Source organism: Podarcis liolepis (genome assembly GCF_965112155.1).
Source record: "Podarcis liolepis genome assembly, chromosome: 16".
Classification (NCBI taxonomy): domain Eukaryota; kingdom Metazoa; phylum Chordata; class Lepidosauria; order Squamata; family Lacertidae; genus Podarcis; species Podarcis liolepis.
In genome coordinates, this window is record NC_139567.1 from 23,422,047 (window position 1) to 23,444,364 (window position 22,318).

Genomic DNA, 22,318 nt, shown 5'->3' on the forward strand with positions numbered 1-22,318 from the left:
AGATGGCTCTGGATATATAGCTAGTACTTGCTCGTTTTCTCTTGATTTGGGCCTGAAATTGCCATGAATACGGACTGTGGTCCCCAATTAGCACATAACAGATACTAACTTTTCCGCAGTATTGCCCGTGTTTTTACCTATACTATTGTCTTGCAATACCTCTCATCCACTGTAACAGCTTTTTTTAAAAAATAATAATTGTTGTGCTGCTTCTAGCATTCATCATGCATCTTCATCTCTCTTTCACACACACACACACACACACACAGGCTTTGTTATCCCACTTAGCAGCCAGGTGAGTGGGGTAGCGAGGAAGGCTCACTCATTTGTTTTAGGGTACAGAGAAACTTATTTGGTTATGCTATCTCATGGTACTTAACTAGCCAGCCAAAGCCGTCACCTTGACAAAGGAACTGGTTTGGCAAGCTTGCTCTTATACATTCTACCCCTCCAAATACAGGATTGCAGGTTCTGAAAGGGATTCCATCCAGACTGACCTCCCAACTCATAGCAGTTTGTTTGTTTTTCCAACCAGCAGTTGTCTTAACAGACTGCTTATTTCCACACTCCACTGCAATATATATCATGGAATCATAGAATCCTAGAGTTGGAAGGGACCCCAGAGGTCACCTTGTCCAACCTCCTTCAGTGCAGGAATCTTAACTAAAGCATCCATGACAGGTGGCCATCCAACCTCTGTTTTAAAATCTGCATTGAAGGAGAGTCCACCGCCTTCTAAAGAAGTCTGTTTCACTGTCAAACAGCTCTTACTGTCAGGAAGTTCTATCGGAATCTCTTTTCTTGCAATTGAAGCCATCGGTTCAGATTCTACCCTCTGGAGCAGCAGAAAACAAACTTACTCCATCTTCCATGTGACAGGCCTTTAAACAGTTGAAGATGGCTATCATATCTTCTCTTAGTCTCCTCTTTTCCAGGTGAAACATACCCAAGTCCCTCAACTGTTCCTCATAAGGCTTGGTTTCCAGACCCTTGGTCATCTTCATTGCCCTCCTCTGCCCACGTTCCATCTAATCAATATCCTTCTTAATCTGTGGTGCCCAGAACTAGACAAGGTACTCTGCGTGGAGTCTGACAAAGGCAGAATAGAGTGGTACTGTTGCTATACCTTACCCAACTCCCAACTCATATGACTACCTAGGTAAAGGTAAAGGTACCCCTGATCATTAGGTCCAGTTGCGGACGACTCTGGGGTTGCGGCGCTCATCTTGCCCTATAGGCCGAGGAAGCTGGCGTTTGTCCACAGACAGCTTCTGGGTCATGTGACTAAGCCGCTTCTAGCGAACCAGAGCAGCGCACGGAAACACCGTTTACCTTCCCGCCAGAGCAGTACCTATTTATCTACTTGCACTTTGATGTGCTTTTGAACTGCTAGGTTGGCAGGAGCAGGGACTGAGCAACGGGAGCTCACCCCGTCGCAGGGATTCGAACCGCCGACCTTCTGATCAGCAAGCCCTAGGCTCTGTGGTTTAGACCACAGCGCCACCCGCGTCCCTATATGACTACCTAGATAGGTCTAAAAATGATTCTCACCCCGCTGCTGCTGCTCCTTTCCATGGTCTTCCTTTTTACTTTGTTTCCTTTTGCTTCCCTTTTCCTGCTCTTCTTCCTTGAGGCCGTCCCAACCACCTGCTCACACCCCTGTAAGAGCCCTTTCCCCAGCCACCCGGCTCATCCAGGCGGCAGAGCGGCATCACCGAGAAATCTCTCAGCTGGCAGATGATCACCTCGCTGTGAGCCAGTTCACGGCCATGTTTCCTCCCATTATACAGAGGGGAGAGAGCGACTCGCAACTCAACATGGAGAGCTGTGAACAGACCCGCCAGCCCATTCTGAGCCGCAGCAATTCCGAAGGCTACTTGATTCAGATGGAAAAACAGAAGGAGAGGAAGGAGAACAGGAAGGTAAGCTGGGAAGAGCACCAAGAAGAGCAGGGGTGGGTGGGTGGAAGGAGGCCTGTGGTCCCCTGGTGTTTTGTGATAGATCTGTGATAGATCTGGCTCTCAGTTCCTTGAGCAACAATGAAAAAGATCCCTATCACCTCCTTCTAAATCAGTGGTTCCCACCTTTAAGAGAGGACTCTGTGTTTCCTTTTCTCTTTGTTTCTCTGTTTTTGTTTTAATTTAGATTACTTTCTTTTGTCTTATTGCATTACCAAAAAAAAAAAAAAGCTTTAATAAAATCTTACCAAAAATAAATTAATCAGTGGTTCCCTAAGTAGGTGGTAGCACCCCTGGGGTGGGGGCAGGAAGTTACCTAGTGGAGCACAGGATGTATAAATGACTATCAGGCTTTGAGAAGCTGGTTTTACCAGAGCAAGTACACCAGTTGTTTGTTTGTTTCTTTGTTTAATTAATAAAGCTAAATAGTTTTAATTGGATTTTGAATAAATTATTACTGTTTTGAATTTTGAGTTAGTATCTTCCTTAGTGGAAAGCAGCGGCGTAGCGTGAGTTATCAGCACCCGGGGCAAGGCAAGTAATTTGCGCCCCCTCACCCGGGGCAAGGCAAGTAATTTGCGCCCCCTAACCCCGGGCCGGCTAGTCCCCACGCGGCTTCTTTCTGGCGCGGGGAGGGGGCTTCTTTCTGGCGCGGGGAGGGGGCGGCTCTGGGGCCAGTGCGTCGACCGGCCTCCGGCGCGGGTGGGGGGGGGGCCGTCGGGGCGGGTGGGCAGTCTTGGCGCGCAGGCACTAGAGCGCCGCCGATGGCGCGTTTGGCGGGCTGCGCGCGTCCAGACAGCGACCAGAGCCTGGGCGGCGTGGCGCTTGGTGCCGGAGCCTCCGCCCGCAGCGCCCCGTCGGGAGACCCGGCCGGAAGGAGCCTCGAGCCGGCTGTCGGACGCAGTTGAAGCTTCCTCGAGGAGGGCCGGCCAAACGCGCCCCCCCAAAATGTTGCGCCCGGTGCGGCCGGCACCCCTGGCACCCCCCACGCTACGCCACTGGTGGAAAGCACTGAGGAGGAGTTTATGGACACAAAGGGACAGTGGCCAAACAAACTTTGGAAACCACTGTAACAAATTATTTATTTATTTATTTATTTCCTAAAATTAATATACTGATTAGTTGTTGTTGTTTTGTTGTTGTTGTTTTTAAAAAATACCCACCTTAGGCTGATGAGATGTAGAAGGTATTTCGGGGCGTGGGTGGGGGGAATCAGGTGTGTTTTTGTGTGTGTGATGGAACTCGTGAAAGGGGAGCAATTCAACTTCATTAGCATTTTGAGGCCCCATCTGCCCTGTGCATTGAAAGCAGTATCACAACACTTTAAACATTCACAGCTTCTCCCAAAGAATCCTGGGAGATGTAGTTTGTTAAGGTGTGGTTGAGCAGCCAGCCTTTATTCCCAGGGAACTCTCAGCACCCTAACTCAGGGATGGGGAGTTTGTGGCCCTTCCAGATGTTGATGGGTTCCAACTCCCATCCCCCCAGGAAGCATGGCCAGTGGTCAGGAGTGATGCGAGTTGTTGTCCAGTGAGGAATGGAGTGGTGCCTTTTAAGATTATGTTTGCCACCCACATTCTTTGTAAGTACTAGTTTCATAAGGAAAGAAAATCTGCCCAATTGGCTGTCCATTAGCAAATTAATTGGGGAATTAATCCATTGTACAAAGCGCCAACCCCGCAATGAGAAATGTAATTTTGGAAAGCACCAAAGTGTTGCAATTAAGGTCCCATAACAAATGAATAACATAAGCAAATGGTGACAATGGCAACGGAAGGGTGTATTTAACTGCAAATGCCAGAGAGGGGTATTTTGTTTTTCAAAAAAAATTATCCTTCTCTTTCCCACTCCCCAAAGAACTTGCTCAAAGCAGTTTCCCAGTATAAAAGCAATTTGTTGTTGTTGTTTAGTCGTGTCCGACTCTTTGTGACCCCATGGACCAGAGCATGCCAGGCACTCCTGTCTTCCACTGCCTCCCGCAGTTTGGTCAAACTCATGCTGGTAGCTTTGAGAACACTGTCCAACCATCTCGTCCTCTGTCGTCCCCTTCTCCTTGTGCCCTCCATCTTTCCCAACATCAGGGTCTTTTCCAGGGAGTCTTCTCTTCCCATGAGGTGGCCAAAGTATTGGAGCCTCAGCTTCAGGATCTGTCCTTCCAGTGAGCACTCAGGGCTGATTTCCTTCAGAATAGAGAGGTTTGATCTTCTTGCAGTCCATGGGACTCTCAAGGGTCTCCTCCAGCACCATAATTCAAAAGCATCAATTCTTCGGCGATCAGCCTTCTTTATGGTCCAACTCTCACTTCCATACATCACTACTGGGAAAACCATAGCTTTAACTATACGGACCTTTGTTGGCAAGGTGATGTCTCTGCTTTTTCAGATGCTGTCTAGGGTTGTCATTGCTTTTCTCCCAAGAAGCAGGCATCTTTTAATTTCGTGACTGCTGTCACCATCTGCAGTGATCATGGAACCCAAGAAAGTAAAATCTCTCACTGCCTCCGTTTCTTCCCCTTCTATTTGCCAGGAGGTGATGGGACCAGTGGCCATGATCTTCGGTTTTTTTGATGTTGAGCTTCAGACCATATTTTGCACTCTCCTCTTTCACCTTCATTAAAAGGTTCTTTAATTCCTCCTCACTTTCTGCCATCAAGGTTGTGTCATCTGCATATCTGAGGTGGTTGATATTCCTTCCGGCAATCTTAATTCCGGTTTGGGATTCATTCAGTCCAGCCTTTCGCATGATGAATTCTGCATATAAGTTAGATAAGCAGGGAGACAATATACAGCCTTTCCCAATTTTTAACCAATCAGTTGTTCCATATCCAGTTCTAACTGTAGCTTCTTGTCCCACATAGAGATTTCTCAGGAGACAGATAAGGTGATCAGGCACTCCCATTTCTTTAAGAACTTGCCATAGTTTGCTGTGGTCGACACAGTCAAATGCTTTTGTGTAGTCAATGAAACAGAAGTAGATGTTTTTCTGGGACTCTCTAGCTTTCTCCATAATTCAGCGCATGTTTGCAATTTGGTCTCTGGTTCCTCTGCCCCTTCGAAATCCAGCTTGCACTTCTGGGAGTTCTCGGTCCAGATACTGCTTAAGCTTGCCTTGTAGAATTTTAAGTATAACCTTGCTAGCGTGTGAAATGAGTGCAATTGTGCAGTAGTTGGAACATTCTTTAGCACTGCCCTTCTTTGGGATTGAGATGTAGACTGATCTTCTCCAATCCTCTGGCCACTGCTGAGTTTTCCAAACTTGCTGGGATATTGAGTGTTAAGCAATTATTTTTAAATAAACAACAATTATCTCCTCACTAAAGCACAAATTAGCAAACTCAAAGCAGCAGTATTAAGAACAAAAGGAGCAGCACTCACGAGCGACATGACCAGGAGCAACAGAATCAAAAGCTTATTGAGAAAGGAGAGTTTAATAAATAATAATTCATTTGCTAGTATTTAATTCCTAGTATCTGTGCTAACCAATCCATTTGCTACATCTTCCCTGCCGCCGCATTATGAGATCTGTCATATGGAAGGATGCAGGGGGCACTGTTTCACCTTTAAGCTGTTGCATCCATAAAACAGTTTCAAACACAGCCATTTATATACATCAGCAGGAAGCCAGGCTGCAAGTCCGAGAGGGAACCATTACCCTTGCCATGCCCATTTTGCTCCTCAATATACCCTGCCCACTTCCCAAGGAAAATGAACCGGATGCTACAGGATTCCTGAAGCTCAAATATTCTCACAACAAACTTAACCAGGGTCCCAGTTCACTACAGCTTTGATTTTGTGGTTCCTTTTTTCAACAACATGTCCAGACTCCATGCAGTAACAATTACATCCTGAAACTGGGACAGGACGATTTTGAAAAATATCCTCGTGCACCCATGACAAATTGTAATGTTTAAGAAGCAGGCTTCTGGCCCCAGAGCAGACGGGCTAAGCTGAAATAATTGTCCATGAGTGATGACTCAGATGGCTCTTTGTGGATTGCTGCTTCACTGCCCCTAAGAAGGGGGTTAGCTGGATTAGAACCATAACTGCAGGGCAGATTTCCTTCCCTTTCTCTTCCTCCATATCCAGACTATCATCTTTTGTTCCCTTTTTTGGATAACGGTCTTAACACACAGGCACACAGGCTTCTGAAGAATTTCACAGAGGGTTGCCATTTATAATACAACCTGGCCCCCAACTTTTGAGAAGTTCTCTTTGCTTGCTTGCTGGAAATGTTTACATTTTTCTCAAAGACAGCCACAACAACACCAAGTTGTGAAAATGATCCTTGACAGAAAGGGATATCAGTTTCTAATTCTAGTTTTCCTTATCAAGCTTCTGGCCCAAGTCTTCCTTTTCCCCCAGCCTGTGGGTGGGACTCTCACAGCCAAATTCGCTGGGGCTATTTTGCTGGATGCTTCAGAGCAAACAGAAATTTGTATCTCGCAGTTAAAGCTGTGTGGGGCAAGTGAGAGCTCAGACACGCTCGCCGGAAAACCTAAAAGTAAGATCCCCATTCCTATTGCAGTTCCTGAGTTTGCAATTGGGCCTGTGCAGCAAATTCAGAGCCTTCCTGTCAACGCTTGGGTTGTCTTTGGCTCAGCTGAGTTGTCACAGGAAGCCACTGTTTCCCATACAGGAGCAAGTTATCGCAAGGAGCTCATGTGTCATACCTTGTCCTCCTCTTGTGCATGCCAGAGGAAATCAAAAGCTTTATTCCAGTCCTGAACAAATCACAGTTTCTCTTGATGTTCCCAAACTCAAGGAACTGCGGCTTGTTTATGCTCTAGTTAGTGAAAGCAAACCAGGATCAAAGCAAAGTTTCAGGTGCTCACTTGTTCACTAACTTGAGTTTGAACCAACCACAGTTTCACGAGTTTGAATGTCATGAGGAATATCTTCAAGGCCCCTCTCCAGTTGCTGTTGTTGTTTTTCCTGCTCTTCCTGTGGTCATTATTGATCCTTGCAGTCCTGGTTAAATAAGTCTTCTAATAATGAATGGTGGAGGTCTTTGTCTTTTGCTCAGAAAGCAAAACTTCATCCCAACATCCCAACTCTCTGCTTAGGGTTCCAGGACAAAAGGCTACATGAAGATGGACCTCAAGCTTGGAGGCCTTGGACCTGACTATGAAACCATCAAAGAGAAAGTAAGCAGCATGCATGGCAATAAAAGAAATTAAAAAATAGTTTGCACATCTTGCAACTGCCCTGCAGTGGGCACAACAACAGGTGCAATATTATTGTTGTTAATATTAATATATTTAATATTGGGCGGTATCCAATGCTCCCCTTCCACTAGAACAAGTGATGTACACTATCAGAATGGACCTCTCCTCTCCCCTGAAGCCTCTGGTGTGCTTCCAAAATCGGCTCTGGAGGGACGAAAGGAAACACAAACGCTACTGGGCCAGCAGAACTCCACCAGTGCTACTTTGGATACAGGCTGTGGTTGTTGTTGTTACTGATACTTATACTACTACTATATTTTTAATTGATTTGTTAATTTATTAGATTTGTTACCTGCCCTTCACCACTAGCTCCTAGGGCAAGTCACAACAATGTAAAAACGCAGTATTAAAATCAGTGAAATCAACTTACAATCAGAAAAATTGGGATGGAGGTAGCCTAAGGTGCCTGAGCCTGCTGTCCCTTTCCCTCCCCCCCCCCCAAGGAAGCACAGTCCTTGTGAGACCCCAGCCACCCCCACTGTCTTCATTTTCCTGGAGGCATCTATACCTTTAAATTAGCACCTGCAAATGGTACACAAATTTGTGGTGTGGGGCTGTTCCCCAAATGAATTCTTTGTGTTATGTAGCAGCATCCCTAAGGGACAATGAATTTGAAATTGGGGGCAGTGGAGGTTTTTTAAGTCGGGAATGGTGTGGAGACTTGGACTCCCGTCAACCCCTCATCAATGGCAATTATGTCTGGGGCTGATGCGGACTGGAGTCCCCAAAACATCTTGGTGGGGGCGGCCTGAGGGAATCTAGACTAGATGATCTGCTCCCATCCATCCCTGTGGTTCTGTTTGTTCTTCCTGACCCAAAGAAACAGAGGTGGGGGCAGGGCCAGACACTGCGTCCTCCAAACCCAGGCGCATTCAAAATAGATCATATTTTCAATCTGCCGTTTTCTTTGCCCTTTGGCAAAGGTATCCATTAGTCGATACTCACCTGCGGAGAATTCCAATTGCAGATAAGTACACCCAAGTTTATTCTCTTCCGGCTGGTTCAAGTGTGCATTACTTTAATGCAATTGAGCTGCCCTTGCGAATTCAGATGGCCTGGCTTTATTGCAGAAGGGAGGAAAATGAAAGTAAACACAGCAGAGCAAATGCAGCCGTAGAGTAGCTGAATGCACATTAGGCCCTGTTAAGAAACATCAGGTGCTGCTGGACCAAAGAAGAAGATGGAGCCAATCATCCAAGAAAGGGCCTGAAAGAAGCCTCTTTTCTCCCCCTTTACCGTGGATGATTTTGCAAGATGCTCTGAGCAGATAGATGGGAGAACATAATCCTGGCTGCCCTTCCACCCTACTGATAAGACAACAGTCATATAGCATTTGCAGTCTAGGAGAGCACCGCGGGGTGTTGCAGTGGGGGAAATAATTCAGCAGACAGCACCAGTCCAGAGTACTTTAAAAGCTGCTTTGATTCCTTTGGCCTTGTGTGTGAAATGAAGCAGATTGGACAGCTGAAATGGGAATAAATGCAGAGATCCATAGCTACACATACAGCCTTTGTGAAACCGTGAGGTTTTGTTTCTCCATAAAATTATGTGTCAAGCATAACGTGCCATTCTGGTATGACTAGGGCCACAATGATGTTTTAATGTGTTTTTAATATTTTATGTTGTGGTGGTTGTTGTTATTGTTGTTGTTGTTATTAGCCCTGAGCACTGAAAAGGTTATATGCCCGCCCCAATATGATTTTTTAAATAAAAAAAAATATTAAACCATAAAATAAAGATTTAAAGATTTAAGCACTTGCTTCTCCAGACCAGTGGTTAATCCATCGCCACATATGACTGGAATGGCACGAGTGGCGTCTAAGACGAAAAATCATTTCTAAGGAAATTCCCACCCACTTACTATAAATTTCAGTAGTTAAATATTGAAATTTTTAATATTGTATTGCTTGTAAGCCACCCAGGGGCTATTTATTGATGGGTAGCTATAAAAATTTAATGCATAAATAAACTTGAGTTTGAACATGTCTCCATTGTTGAAATAAGGCAGATGGATATACAGTGGAACCTCGTGTTAAGTACCTTCCCCCTTGCGAACGCTGCGGGTTATGAGCTCCGCTAACCCGGAAGTAGATGCTCCCAGTTGCGACCTTTTCCCTGGGATGCGAGCGGAAGTCGCGCGCCAGCAGCATGGCAGCAGCGAGAGGCAGCATTAGCGAAAGCACGCCTCATGTTATGAGTGGTTTTGGGTTACAAATGGATCTCCAGAATGGATTAAGTTCATAACCGGAGGTACCACTGTATAACTGTTTCTGTTGTTTTGAAAACATAAAAGATGAACAACCTGCCTGGAACATGAGAGGAGGGGCAGGAATGGTCGCTGATAGTCCTGTTCAACTTGATAGAATATCCATGTCATGTCATTTATGAAGCCAAAAGTGAGCTAAACTCTCAGTGATTTCTCTTTAAGTGTCCTATCCACACCCTCAAAGTAAGCTGGGTGAGCTGACCACGCAATCAGAAACACAAAAGAGAATAGAAGATAATTTAAGTCATTAGTCATGTTTGTATCCTGTGTGTTCCTCAAGATGTTTATGGTGGCATAAACCCCATTTCATCTCCACAACATTCCTGTGATGTAGGCTAGGGCGAGAGACCATGCTTTGGCAAATACCACCCACTGATCTTTGTACTCCTGGGATTAAGAAGTCCAGCACTCTATCCTCTTCCAGAAGCAGCTGACACAGTGCCCTCCAGATATTTCTGAACCACAGCTCCCATCATCCCAGACCATTGGCCATGCTTGGCGGGGGAGTTGGGAGTCCCTGCTCTCGTCCCTGCTCTCGTCTCTAAATTTATCACCGACCATCACACCGCATCCTTACAGTATCCGCCCCAGACTTGTTAAACAGTCCTTCCACTACTGCCATTTGTCTCCTGACAGTCCGAAAAGATGAAGCAACAGAAGGAATATGCCAAGCAGGTTAAGGAACACAACATGAAGAACATCTCGAGCGCTCGGAAACCGCAGCCGAGGCACGACAACAAATCGGCCCTGTCCAGGCAGAAGGTGAGTCAGCTCCCAGAAAGAGAAACTCAGCAAGTAGAGGGATAAGAGGCACTGGATGGCTCAGCCCTTTTCCTTGAGTCAACAGCACATAGGATGCTTCCATGCGGCAGTTTATTGCTCATGCATCACATGCAAGTGTTGTTCTTTTTTTGGGGGTTTTTTTTTTTTTTTTTTTTTTTGCATCATCCATGCAACACCATTCTCATCAAAAGGCCATCCTACTTCTCATCCTCACACCTCAGCTCAATCCACTTTTTCCATTTCTCTAGGATTTTATTTACATAATGGATTTTCCACTGGAAACTTTGAATCCAGATTAAGCGGGGAGACGGTTTGAGGTGGCCTTTTGATGAAAAGACGGTGTGGTGCAGGCACTAAGCAAAGCTTTTACGCATGAGGAACACCGAGTCGATAAACTGCCACTTGGACGTGCCCACAGAGGCTCTCTGTGCTGTAAAACATGCAGTTCACGCGGTAAATTACCACTTAATGAATGGTTATCTCTGTTCACCTGCTGCTTCTCCCTTAAAGCAGCATGAAGGTGATTTCAGCAGACCAGTGGCTGGGAAGATGGCAGGCATGGTAAAGCATCCTTAACCCGTCCACCACCCACTTCTCAATTTTTTAGATTTCCCCAACCCTAGTTACTTTTCTCCAAACTTGCATGTGGAATCCCAGCTGGGGAGGAGGGACAGTGTGTAAGGGATGTGAGTGGGGGGTCGTTGTGTGGAAACAGAAGCCAGGGGGAAGGTTAAGCACCCCTCCTCCAGCCTATGGCTTCCCACTTGAAAACTGAACCCAGCCACCAGCACTTCCAGACGTGAAGTAGATGCTGGATGTGTAACTGTGACCTTTCCTGGAAAGCGCAGTGTTCCCCCTGCTGTGTTCATTGATTTTTTCATTTGCTTCCTTCAGGCCCTAGAGTACGCCAAGACCATCCCCAAGCCCAAGCTATATGTGTCGAGGCCGTCGGAACAAGAGCCCAAGGACGAAAAGAACCTGGCGCGCACCTTAAACGGAGAGAATCTTCCTCCCATTTCATCTCTCGAATCCCTGCAGAACAGGCACGAAAAGGAAAAGCAAGTCGTTGCAGCTTTCAAAACCCTTCATATTGTATGAGACTGAGCCCAAAGTCACAGGGACTGCAGGCCTTCCGAGGCAGCAGAGAACTGGACCGTTTTGCTCTGCTCTTTTGATGGTCGCCCTGAATGCCCAAGGACTGGCATTGAATTATGAGTTTCTGCTATCTCAAAATGAACTCTGAAGATGTGAAGTATTTTTCTCTCCTTATTCACCCTCCCTCCCTTGTTTTTATTTTATTTTTATGTCAGATTTTATTGTTGCTAATTAAAGAGTTGGATAGGTAATGGTCTAGAATGGTCTTAATTTATTTACACCATCTTTCTCCCTTTTATTATTTCCTTGCCAAATCCTTCGCTGGGCCAATGTCATATTACACCTAGGGCCACTCCAGGTTGGTGAGGGGTTGTGGTTTTGGGGGGTGGGTGGGTGGTATGAACTCTGTTATTTTCCAGTCAGGCAGAAGTCAGCCATGTCAGCTAAAGTAAATATATGATTTTATGCTAATGATGAGTGTTGAAATGCTGTCAAATGCTCAAGCTGACTTGAAATACCATTGGAAATGCTCTGGGGTGGTTTGTTTTGAAGAAAAACTGCAAAGCAACAGTTATGCCAAGGTGTAATTTTGGGGCCTTCCCCAAGGGTCACAGATGACACTTGATCGGGAATTTGAACTACTAAAAGCTTAGTGAACTACTGGCAGCCCACCCAGCCCAGCCCTGTTTATGTGGGGGTTACATCCCAAGGCACCTCACGTGCAGTGCCGGATTTACATGTAAGCTAAACAAGCTATAGCTTAGGGCAGTGTTTCCCAAGCGGTGTTCCGCGGCACACTAGTGTGCCGCGAGACGTTGCCTGGTGTGCTGTGGGAGGGAGGCGGGCGAGTCGGGCGGCGAGAGGCGGGGCGGCGGCGGCGAGGAGAGGCCACCCAGTGCGGGGCTCTCGCCGTCTGCCTGCCTGGCTGCCTGCGTGGCGCTGACGTCACGGGGCTGTAACGTGCCCCACATAGGCACACGCGGGGCGGCGAGCGAGCTCCCTCCCACATCCCATCGCCGCTCACTTCGGCCGGCCTACTGGGCTGTCGCAGGCGGAAGGCCTGCGCATGCGCGAGGTTTTCGCGCCTTCGGGATTCCCTTCACGCCTTCCTCCTCCCGAGTCCTTGAGAGCGCGGGAAGCGGCAGCGCGAGACCGGCGTTGAGCCTGGTAGGTATTGCGCTTGCCAAGGCAGTCATTTGGGAAATGAAAACTTGCAAAGCAAGCAACCAGTTCAATCTGAAGTACGTGTATGCTTAATATCCTGTATCTGAAACCTGTTCTGCTCCCTTCCCCACACTTGGTGCCATTTTCATCTACACATGCAGCAGAGTAAGTTGACCCAGAATAGTACCAATTCAGATGGCAGATGGGAGAATGACAGTGCTGAATGCTTTCCCATGTAGAACAGTCCCTGCAAATAAAAACCTAGCATATTTGGAAGAGGGATGCTAGCCTAACCATTACCTTCTATGCTGTTACTATTTTTTTATTTTTTTTTACATAAGTAAAAAGTGACCTTTCCCCATCTGGCAAGGTGGTGTGCCTCGAGATTTTTTTCATGAAACAAGTGTGCCTTTGCCCAAAAAAGGTTGGGAAACACTGGCTTAGGGCCCCACTCTCTAGGGGGCCCCAAAAAAATCTAAAGGGGAAAAACTGGATGTACATTTCCAAAATATAAGATAAAAAACAAATAAAACCTACATACAGCAACAGTGTTTTGTGTTGTGTAGGCTCCTATTTGTTATGTGCAAGTGGCTTTAGATACCTATGAGGTCCATGAATTACCATATAGCATATATTCAGCACAAAAAACAGTGACAATTTGTTGTTGACAAAGGACAGCTGGACATATAAAGGGCCCCATTACCTTCAGTAGCTTAGGGCCTCATCAAACCTAAATCCAGCCCTGCTCACGTGTTGGTGAAATCACGTATAATTGAAACCCATGAAAAAGCCTGCAAACACCCCATTTTACCCTTTTATTGAGGTTTCAGTGACATCTTTATGACATTTCCAGGTCACTTCCGGGTTCAGCACGACACATATGTGCACATATTGAATGCACGTAAACGGGTGGCTGTCTGTACTGAACTAAATCATGGTTTCAGTTACTTGGGCGTTCATTCTGCAGAAACAGTGGCATGGAAAAGTCACCCTTCTGTGCCTTCTAGGACTCCACAAATTGTATTGAGGAATCAAAGTGAGCAATATGGCTTCCCTAGCCCTTACTCTACACAGTGTGAAATGATTCCCAAATCAACGTTTTTCCAGTTTCATTCATATATATATATATATATATATATATATATATATCCATACTGTGCTTTTTATTTTGAAAATGACTTACAGAATGCCTTAGAGTTAAGCAGTACTGTATACCAAGATATGGAAGGAAGGAAGAAATACTCTGCAGCATAAACTTCCCCAAGCTTATCCACAATATTGCTGTCTGGTGGGGTAACTCTTGCATGATAGCACAACAAAAGAAAAATCAAGGAGGAAATCCCAGTAGGAAAATTTACAGGATTTCAGTGGGAAGCTACAGGACATGCACTGTTTGGAAATGAAGCAGCATATCCACCCCAAAATGCTTGCAGGCACAAATAGAATTGAAAGTGGAAATGAATATAACCACCCCGATACCATCCTGAGCACAAATCATCATGAATGCACAATGCAAAGGCTGTCTGACACAACCTCAAGTGAATACTCAGAAGCCATAGCAAATTCCAGGGGTCTGGTGCATAGTGAACAGTGTCATTGGACCAGTCCTGTGGAATGCTCTTCCTAAGGAGATCCAGCAGGCATCTTCTACATTAACCTTTAAATGTTTACTGAAAACCTTTCTGTGCTGCCAGACTTACCCAGACCACATTTTTCCTGTAACAGCCAGCGGGTGATCTGTAAATTTGCATGTGGTCTTCACTGTGCAATTGTTGTAAACAGCTTTGATCTTCTTTTTGTGAAGCTGAGATGCAGAAGTGGCCTTTTTTAACAAATAATATAATAAATAATCTTACATACCTTGCGCAAAGTGTGGAACCTTGCACGACCCAAGAATGTGGCTCCACTGCTCCTTTGGAATGCCAAACTAGAAAGCATTTAGCAGGCCCATATATTGAAAGCGGCTCAGTTTCTGGACCCCTTCACACCTAGGAAGTTGCCTTATACAGTGGTACCTCTGGTTAAGAACTAAATTCGTTCTGGAGGTCCGTTCTTAACCTGAAACTGTTCTTAACCTGAGGTACCACTTTAGCTAATGGGGCCTCCCGCTGCCGCTGCGCAATTTCTGTTCTCATACTGAAGCAAAGTTCTTAACCTGAGGTACTATTTCTGGGTTAGCGGAGTCTGTAATCTGAAGCGTCTGTAACCTGAAGCATCTATAACCCGAGGTACCACTGTATAGAGTTAGATCATTGGTCGATCTACCTCAGTATACACTAACTAGCAGAAGCTCTCCAGGATTTCAGAGACGGTTCTCTCCCAGTCCCACCCTGGAGATTCCATCAAGGATTAAAACTGGGACCTTCATGCAGAACAAATACTCTGCTCCTGAGCTACCATATTTTTTGCTCCATAAGACGCACCTGACCATAAGATGCACCTAGTTTTTAGAGGAGGAAAGGAGGAAAGCCCCGTTTTGGGGAGGGGATCAGCTCACAGTTGTGCACCTTCTTTTGCAAAGGGGAAAAGCCCCTTTTTTTGAGGATCAGCTCAACGTTGTTGAGCTTACTTTGCAAAGGGGGGAAATCCTGTTTTTATGGGGTTCAACTCACAGTTCTGCAGCTTCTTTAGGAAAGCAAAGGGAGCCATTTCTACAGTTTCCAAACAGATAATCTAATCAGCCAGTCACATGTCGCTGGGGAAACAGCCTCTGTCTGCAGAACATTCAACAATGGAGGCCTGGGCAAGGGGGTAGGTCCAGAAAGGGAGCCAGCGATCGACCACACATTCACTCCATAAGACGCACAGACATTTCCCCTTACTTTTTAGGAGGAAAAAAGTGCATCTTATGGAGCGAAAAATACGGTACATCTTCTTCCCCTATATTCCCTGCAGGGCACAAAGCCACATTGCAATGGTGTGCATGTGAGGTGGGCCTTTCTCAAAGAATTGCCTTCACCAGAAAAAAAAAAAAAAAACCACGTGATCAGCCTTGCCCACATGTGCAGTCACACACTTGCTGTGACAATGTGGCATTGCACCATGCTGAAGTGGCCCACACTCAGTGGTGGAGTTCTCTTTCTTTCTGGGTCTACTCCAGTTTAGGCCCTGTCTCCCAGCTCCCCTCCTTTACATTCACTTAGGTGACAGGGAGATGCATGAGCACCCATGTCCAAATTTGCTATAATAATAATAATTTATTATTTATACCCCGCCCATCGGGCTGGGTTTCCCCAGCCACTCCCAACAGAACATTAAAAACACGATAAAAGATCAGACATAAAAAACTTCCCTGAACAGGGCTGCTTTCAGATGTCTTCTAAAGTCAGATAGTTGTTTATTTCCTTGACATCTGGTGGGAGGGCGTTCCACAGGGCAGGCGCCACTACTGAGAAGGCCCTCTGCCTGGTTCAGCTCTCCCCCAGAGTGCCACTGAGGCAGCTGCCTCAGCAAGCCTCATTATAGCGCTGGCCCTGCCTTAGGTCTTCAAAATATTGCCTGCAATGCTGCAACAGAGTAACATTTCCATACTGCATAAGAACTGCTTATCTACAGATAATAATCATCCCACCCCAAAATGGTAACACTTTGAAGCATCTCTTAGTAGGGCCCAAAACTTGTTTCTCTGATTAGATGTGATAATCCCCCTAAATACAAAGCTTGAGAACCTATTTTTTAATGAAAGCTTCAGAGGGATATCAAAGAACTATTTACTCGCATCTAATATTTTAATTAGATTATATTCTCAATTTAACCCATTACACACACACACTGCTTTGATGAGCTGCACGCCTAGTGTTTGGCCCCAGATGCTGGAGGTAATGAATGCTGGACCTCTTTGATTTAATAAGCATTTCTGCCTTTCCAGTCTGACTCTCTTTGTATCTATTTTTTATTAGTATTATTATTTTTTCCTGAGCCCATAGAATTTGGTTAATTGAAGGAGTCTCTTACCACCACACATTAAGGGCTCTAAATTAGCATTCCCTTTTCCGATTAGAAAATGCAAGCGGGCATTTTTGCTTTGATCCAAGGATTTAGCTGAAGTAGCCCGTGCTCCCTTGAAAATGAGCTGATGGCCTTGTTATTAGGATAAAATGCAAATGAGGCCATGTGTTAGGAAATGCTTAATGTCTTAATTGATCACCTTCTGTACTGTCTGTGCCTTCCTTACATCTTCCACATCACCTGGAAATGAGGACGCCATTGAAAAAGGCAGGTACAACCTCAGCTTTTAGGGACATTCAAATTGTACCCATTAAACCCCTAAATTGTACCCATTAATCCCCTAAACACACGCACAGCACTTTAACTTTTAACAATGCCCTGTCGCTTCTTTTAACAGTGAACTTGGGCAATCAATGAAGATATACTTTCATTTTCAATTCCTTGAAGAACTCCATCTCAGTCTTAGGACATTTAGCTTATTCTCTTTGCAGAGTGGTATTTCAATTGTTGTTGGCTGAGATAGTTGGAAAAGGGGAGAGAGCCATTGCTGGGTGGTGGAGCATAGAGTAGTCTATGCAAATAGTGTCTGTGTCTCTAGGTAGAGCTGTCTGAAACCCTGGAGAGCTGCTGCCAGTCAGTGTTGACCTACTGAGCTGTATGGACCCAGGTGGTCTGACTTGGTGGTAGTTTCATTGTTGTGAATGTCCTCTAAAGGTTGAGTGGCTAAAACTTACCAAAGGGTCATTGAAAGTGCTGACTTCTCTTTTTTTAATCCTTTGAGGCCAGACATTTAGAGGCTGTTGCTTTTTTTTATTTACAGCAGTGATTAAAAGACAGGGAGGCCTTGCAATACCTTTGCTTTGTAATGTCTTCCTTGTATGGGGCTGCTTTGAAATTCCAGGAGTTCTTGGGAAGTAACCATGCTCCCAGCTTGAGAAAGATGACCAGTGCATGTAAGTCCCATGGTGATCAATGGGGCTTACTCTCTAGTAAGCATGCTTGGGCTCTAAGCCTCCAGGGTTTCTCAAACTTGGGTCTCCAGATGTTTTTGGACTACAGTTCCCAGCATCCCGGACCACTGGTCCTGCTAAGCTAGGGATGATAGGAGTTGTGTTCCAACAACAGCTGGAGACCCAAGTTTGGGAAACAGTGCATTAGAGCAGTGTTTCCCAAACTTTTTTGGGCAACGGCACACCTGTTTACTGAAAAAAATCTCGTGGCACACCACCATTAAAGCCCCGCCCTGTGACGTCAGCGTGCAGCGTCACACCGGGAGGGACGCACGAAAGTGAAAGTTTTTTCCCTCCCCCTTGCCGGGGAACCTCCAAGCTTTGGGGGTGGGAGGAGGCAGCAGAGCGAGGGACTGAGGGATGGCGGCAACTGACGCGGCGGCAGCTGTTGTGGTGGTGGCGGCGATAGCGGGCAGAGGAGGGGGCGGCGGTGGGGCTTGAGGAGCCGTCGCCGGGAGTTGCTGCTGCTGTTGTTGCTGCTGCTGCCCGGACATGCCGGCCTCCTCCTCCTCCGCTGTCTCGCGCTCCTCCCTTTTGCACGCGCTGCCCCGCCGCTCGGCACCACCACCGCGGAGCCGCCCCCGGCTCGACGCGGATCCTCGCCGCCGCCGCCTCTCACCGCCCGACTCGCCCGCCTCCCTCCCACGGCACACCAGCCAATGTCTCACGGCACAGTAGTGTGCCGCGGAACACCGGTTGGGAAACACTGCATTAGAGCAAGGGTAGGGAGTCTGTGGTCTTCCAGATGTTTCTGGATGCCAGCTCACGTCATCACTGACCATTGGCTGTGCTGTCTGGGGCTGATGGGAGTTGGAGTATGGCAACATCTGGAGGGCCAAAGGTTCCCCACTGATCCCTGTATTACAGGAATATTAGTCAGACTGGCATGAGAAAAACAAAATTAATAAGTAGAAGGTCACAGCACTGATCCCTGTCTTACAGGAATATTAGCCAGGCTGGCATGAGAAAAATAAAATTAATAAGTAGATGGTCGCAAGAAGAGGACAAGCAGAAGTGATTTAATGGAAATGCTAACAAGTAAGGGGATATGTTTTTACTTAGGTTGTCAACCACTTTGAGGATTTTGATTTTTAAAGAGGGTTGTAAAATTAGAAATAAAGTGTTGTCTTTGTGTCAAGAGGTAGACTACTCTGGAATACAAATATTTTACCTTCCTAACCATGTTTAATGACTGTGTTTATATTATATCCTAGACAACATGATCCCCCGTTTCGGAATGATAGCTTTTTGCTATCCTATCATTAGAATGAAATGTGGAGGGCGCGCAATTTAGCTTGTTATCCAAAAGAACAGGTCAGACTGCCCTTTTAAACTTCCAGATCAACAATATTTTCTTTCTGTGCAGTCAGGAAAAGGAGTTTCCCTTGGTTAAAAGGCACAGTCTTTATGGTTTAACCTTCAAGCTTGCATTAATCAGCAGACGTTGTTTTTCAAACTGTGCTCCAGAGAACCTTGAGGGGTTCCTCAGAAACAGATCTTGAGTAACTCAGTGAAATTATCCATCACAGCACACAAGCGACCATGTCAGACCAATGGAATAGCTGCAGAGAAATGCACATCATGTTCTACATTATGTACAGCACTTGACGGATGGAGTCAATGTGGAAATGCACCCAGTGCTGTGTGTTCAAATGTACAATCACCAGTCCTCTTGTGGATCAAGCTTGAGGAGAGACATTTATGCATGTTTTCAGCAGAACCTGTCTGTACACAGCATCAGTTGGCTAGAACCAGTGATGCAGTGAACTCACCGCAAGCCCTTTTTGAACGTTCATATCAGTGTGACTTTTTTTTGTACCAACAAGCAGTTTTTCAGCTTTTAGACAACATTGTTGTACTCTTATTAAGGATTAAGAGACCCGTGCATGTTTGATTGGATACAGATGCATTCAGTCCTTGGAAATATTTCTTTAAAGGCAGGCAGTTTGTCTGAAGCACAGGGACAAGTGCAGATCAGATGGACAAGATCTACATTCAAATGGCTGGCCAGTACATCTGTCATATATAGGGCAAAGATGTGGGGGGGGGGGGGAGATCCAGACTCAGAAGTGGGGGAAACCATAGAGTTGAATCAAGACACTGGTTGTGTGCACATCATACATCCAAACCACCTGACTTCCCCCAAAGAATCCTGGGAGTTGTAGTTGAAGGGTGCTGGGAATTGTACCCCTGTGAAGGGCAAACTAGAGTTCCCAGGATTCTTTAGGCAAACCCAAGTGCCCTAAATGCATTATATATATGAAGCTTTAGGCTGCGATCCTAACTCTGCTTACCTGGGAGTAAGCCTCATTGAATTAGATAGGGCTTGTTTTCTGAGCAGACACGGTTATGGGTACAGCCCTAGCCATACTGTACTTGTTAGGGTTCCATTGATCTAAATGAGCCAAAGGATGACTAAGACTGGAACGAACCCACAGTTCTAATTTGTGGGTCATTTCTATGTAGCCTCAGTTCAAACAGAGTTTTGGCCAGAACTGTTTATGAACTGAGTGTGTGCACTAGGCTATCAGCAGTGTTCCTGCAGCATGTGACCGGGGGGGGGGGTGTCCCTGTGCAAACTGAGTTTGTTCCATGACGACAGAAAGCTTGAAATCCACCATCATTTACTGTATCTTTATAGCAAGTTCATCAGCCCATTTACAAGGGAGTTGAAATGAGGCTCAAATGAAAACTGGATTTCTGTCGAGGGGGTGGGTTGTTTCTCCTCAGAGAGAAAAGGGGTAGCCAATGTGTGATCACTTCACCACACAGCCGGAGCCCCCGGTCTTTCAGCATTTGGTTGCATCTAACAGTGTCAGCCTTGAGCCCATTTCAATAGGTACAAATCAAGAACTGTGCTCAGGGGTGAAGTGATTTGGAGAAGTGGGGCCTACCCTCAACCCATCTTAGTGGTATGAGATGTGATCCATGAGAGGCAGTCAAGTACAACATTCTTTATAATTCTAGAGAAGACATGCAAGGGAATGTTTGGTCCAGCCAGTCAAAACTTCCTGTTCCTCTTGGCTGGTGCATCCTTCCTTTTGCGTGTGGTAGAAGGTGGGTGTGACAAAACCTGTCCAGGTAACAAAAGGACGAGTCTCACAGCACACCTCCCTTTTTGACCTCCTCCTTCGTCTGACCAGCTTCTAGCTAGGACTGGTCTGCTAGCTCTCAGCTAGCAGAAACACTGGGATTATTCCTCCATATGGGGTAGATCCACATGTACATATTTGAAACTAAGTCTGCCTTCAGGATTCCAACTGTGAACTAATGTAAGTAAACTTCTTTTATTAACTTTGAATAAGATTGATGTGTCTTTATTCTTTTAAGAGGGATTCAAGGGAACTTACCAGGAACACACAATTCAATCTGAGACAGACTGAATTGTATAATAGTGAAAAGCTCACACGAGCCTGCAACCAGCTATCTGTTGTGCATGTAAAAGGGGAATGTAAACTCTGCTAAGTAAAGAAACTTGCTAGCGCAAGTTAGGAAGGATATTAATAAACAATATATCCTCTCCTGTGACACTGAACATTCCCACAAGTGGACCCACTAAAAGGAGCTGTCAGTGGCACAGCACTATTAAGCAGAAGTCTCTGACGCAAAGCCCAGCCCTGCTGTTTACGCAATACTTGCAAAATAAGTGCACACAAACATACACCACCTGTAATATGGGGACAAACGTACTGGCCTACCTTACAGGGTCATTTTAGAAATCCCTAAGATGTTGTATGTTTAACATCTTCTTGGGCGATCACTCGTAGCTGAGTAAGATTGTCTTCCACAAACATGGTCATAACAGTGAGTCCGTAAGTGACTGTGGAGGCCAATTCTGGATCCACACATCCTTCCACAGTGGGGACAAAGTTTTCTGGGCAGGAGCTGATCATGGTGAGGGTTTGCCAAGAGTGCCTTCCTCTTAGCACATTTCTCCCTAGCGTCCTGAATTCAAGTGTCTTCAAAGCCCATGACACCTTTGATTTAGGCTGTTCTCCACTTGGAGTGCTCGCAGGCCAGTGTTTCCCAATTGTTGGTGTTTATACTACATTTTTTAAGATTTGCCTTAACCAGGTGCCTTCAGTGTATTGGTTTTGGTCTCTGCAAAACACTTCGTTCTAGCCACAGAATTTTGGCACGTAATTTTGTCAACATGGTTTTAAGAAGTGTAAGTGTTTTAAAATTGTCGTACTGATTTCATCTCATGTTTTCAAATGCTTACGTAACTTGTTTCTAATGTTTTGCCTTTTTATTGGAATTTTAATGACTATTTTAGACTGCTGTTCTAGAGTCAGCGGCATATAAATTTTGGAAAATAAATAAATACATAGTGCTTTGGGGACATTCCACTCTGATTCATTCAGAGTGTGTGATTTTAATCCCTCTACCTCCACAAATATCCATCTATCTATGCATCCCTATGTTCCTTTGACTGAAGTAGGGCAGCCCCCTCCCTCGCTGCCACTTCAAGTTATGTCCGTCGATTATAGGTAATCATGTGGGTTTAATTTGATTAGTTGATCAAGCTGCTGATTACATTTGCTTACACTTTCATATGAGTAAACACAGTAGTTCTGAATCAAGAAACATACAGTGGTACCTTGGGTTAAGTACTTAATGTGTTCCGGAGGTCCGTTCTTAACCTGAAACTGTACTTTACCTGAAGCACCACTTTAGCTAATGGGGCCTCCTCCTGCTGCTGCGCCGCCGGACCACGATTTCTGTTCTCATCCTGAAGCAAAGTTCTTAACCTGAGGCACTATTTCTGGGTTAGCGGAGTCTGTAACCTGAAGCGTATGTAACCCGAGGCACCACTGTACTTTGCTTGTTTTCAGATGGTACACATCTGTATTGCTGCAGGCACATAGGA

The 22,318-nt window shown here is 45.6% G+C and overlaps 1 protein-coding gene across 3 annotated transcripts in view; it reads left to right on the top strand.

Annotated features, from left to right (window-relative positions):
• The window catches only part of JHY (junctional cadherin complex regulator), a 36,947-nt gene extending 25,370 nt beyond the window's left edge, over positions 1 to 11,577 (top strand). For all 3 annotated transcript variants that reach the window (XM_083480975.1, XM_083480974.1, XM_083480973.1), the window contains exons 5-8: positions 1,634 to 1,922; positions 7,021 to 7,101; positions 10,085 to 10,210; positions 11,126 to 11,577. In XM_083480975.1, coding sequence (XP_083337101.1) covers positions 1,634 to 1,922; positions 7,021 to 7,101; positions 10,085 to 10,210; positions 11,126 to 11,329 — 700 coding nt within the window. In that variant the 3' untranslated portion in view covers positions 11,330 to 11,577. The remainder of the gene's footprint in view (positions 1 to 1,633; positions 1,923 to 7,020; positions 7,102 to 10,084; positions 10,211 to 11,125) is intronic.
• The last annotated feature ends 10,741 nt before the right edge of the window (positions 11,578 to 22,318 follow it).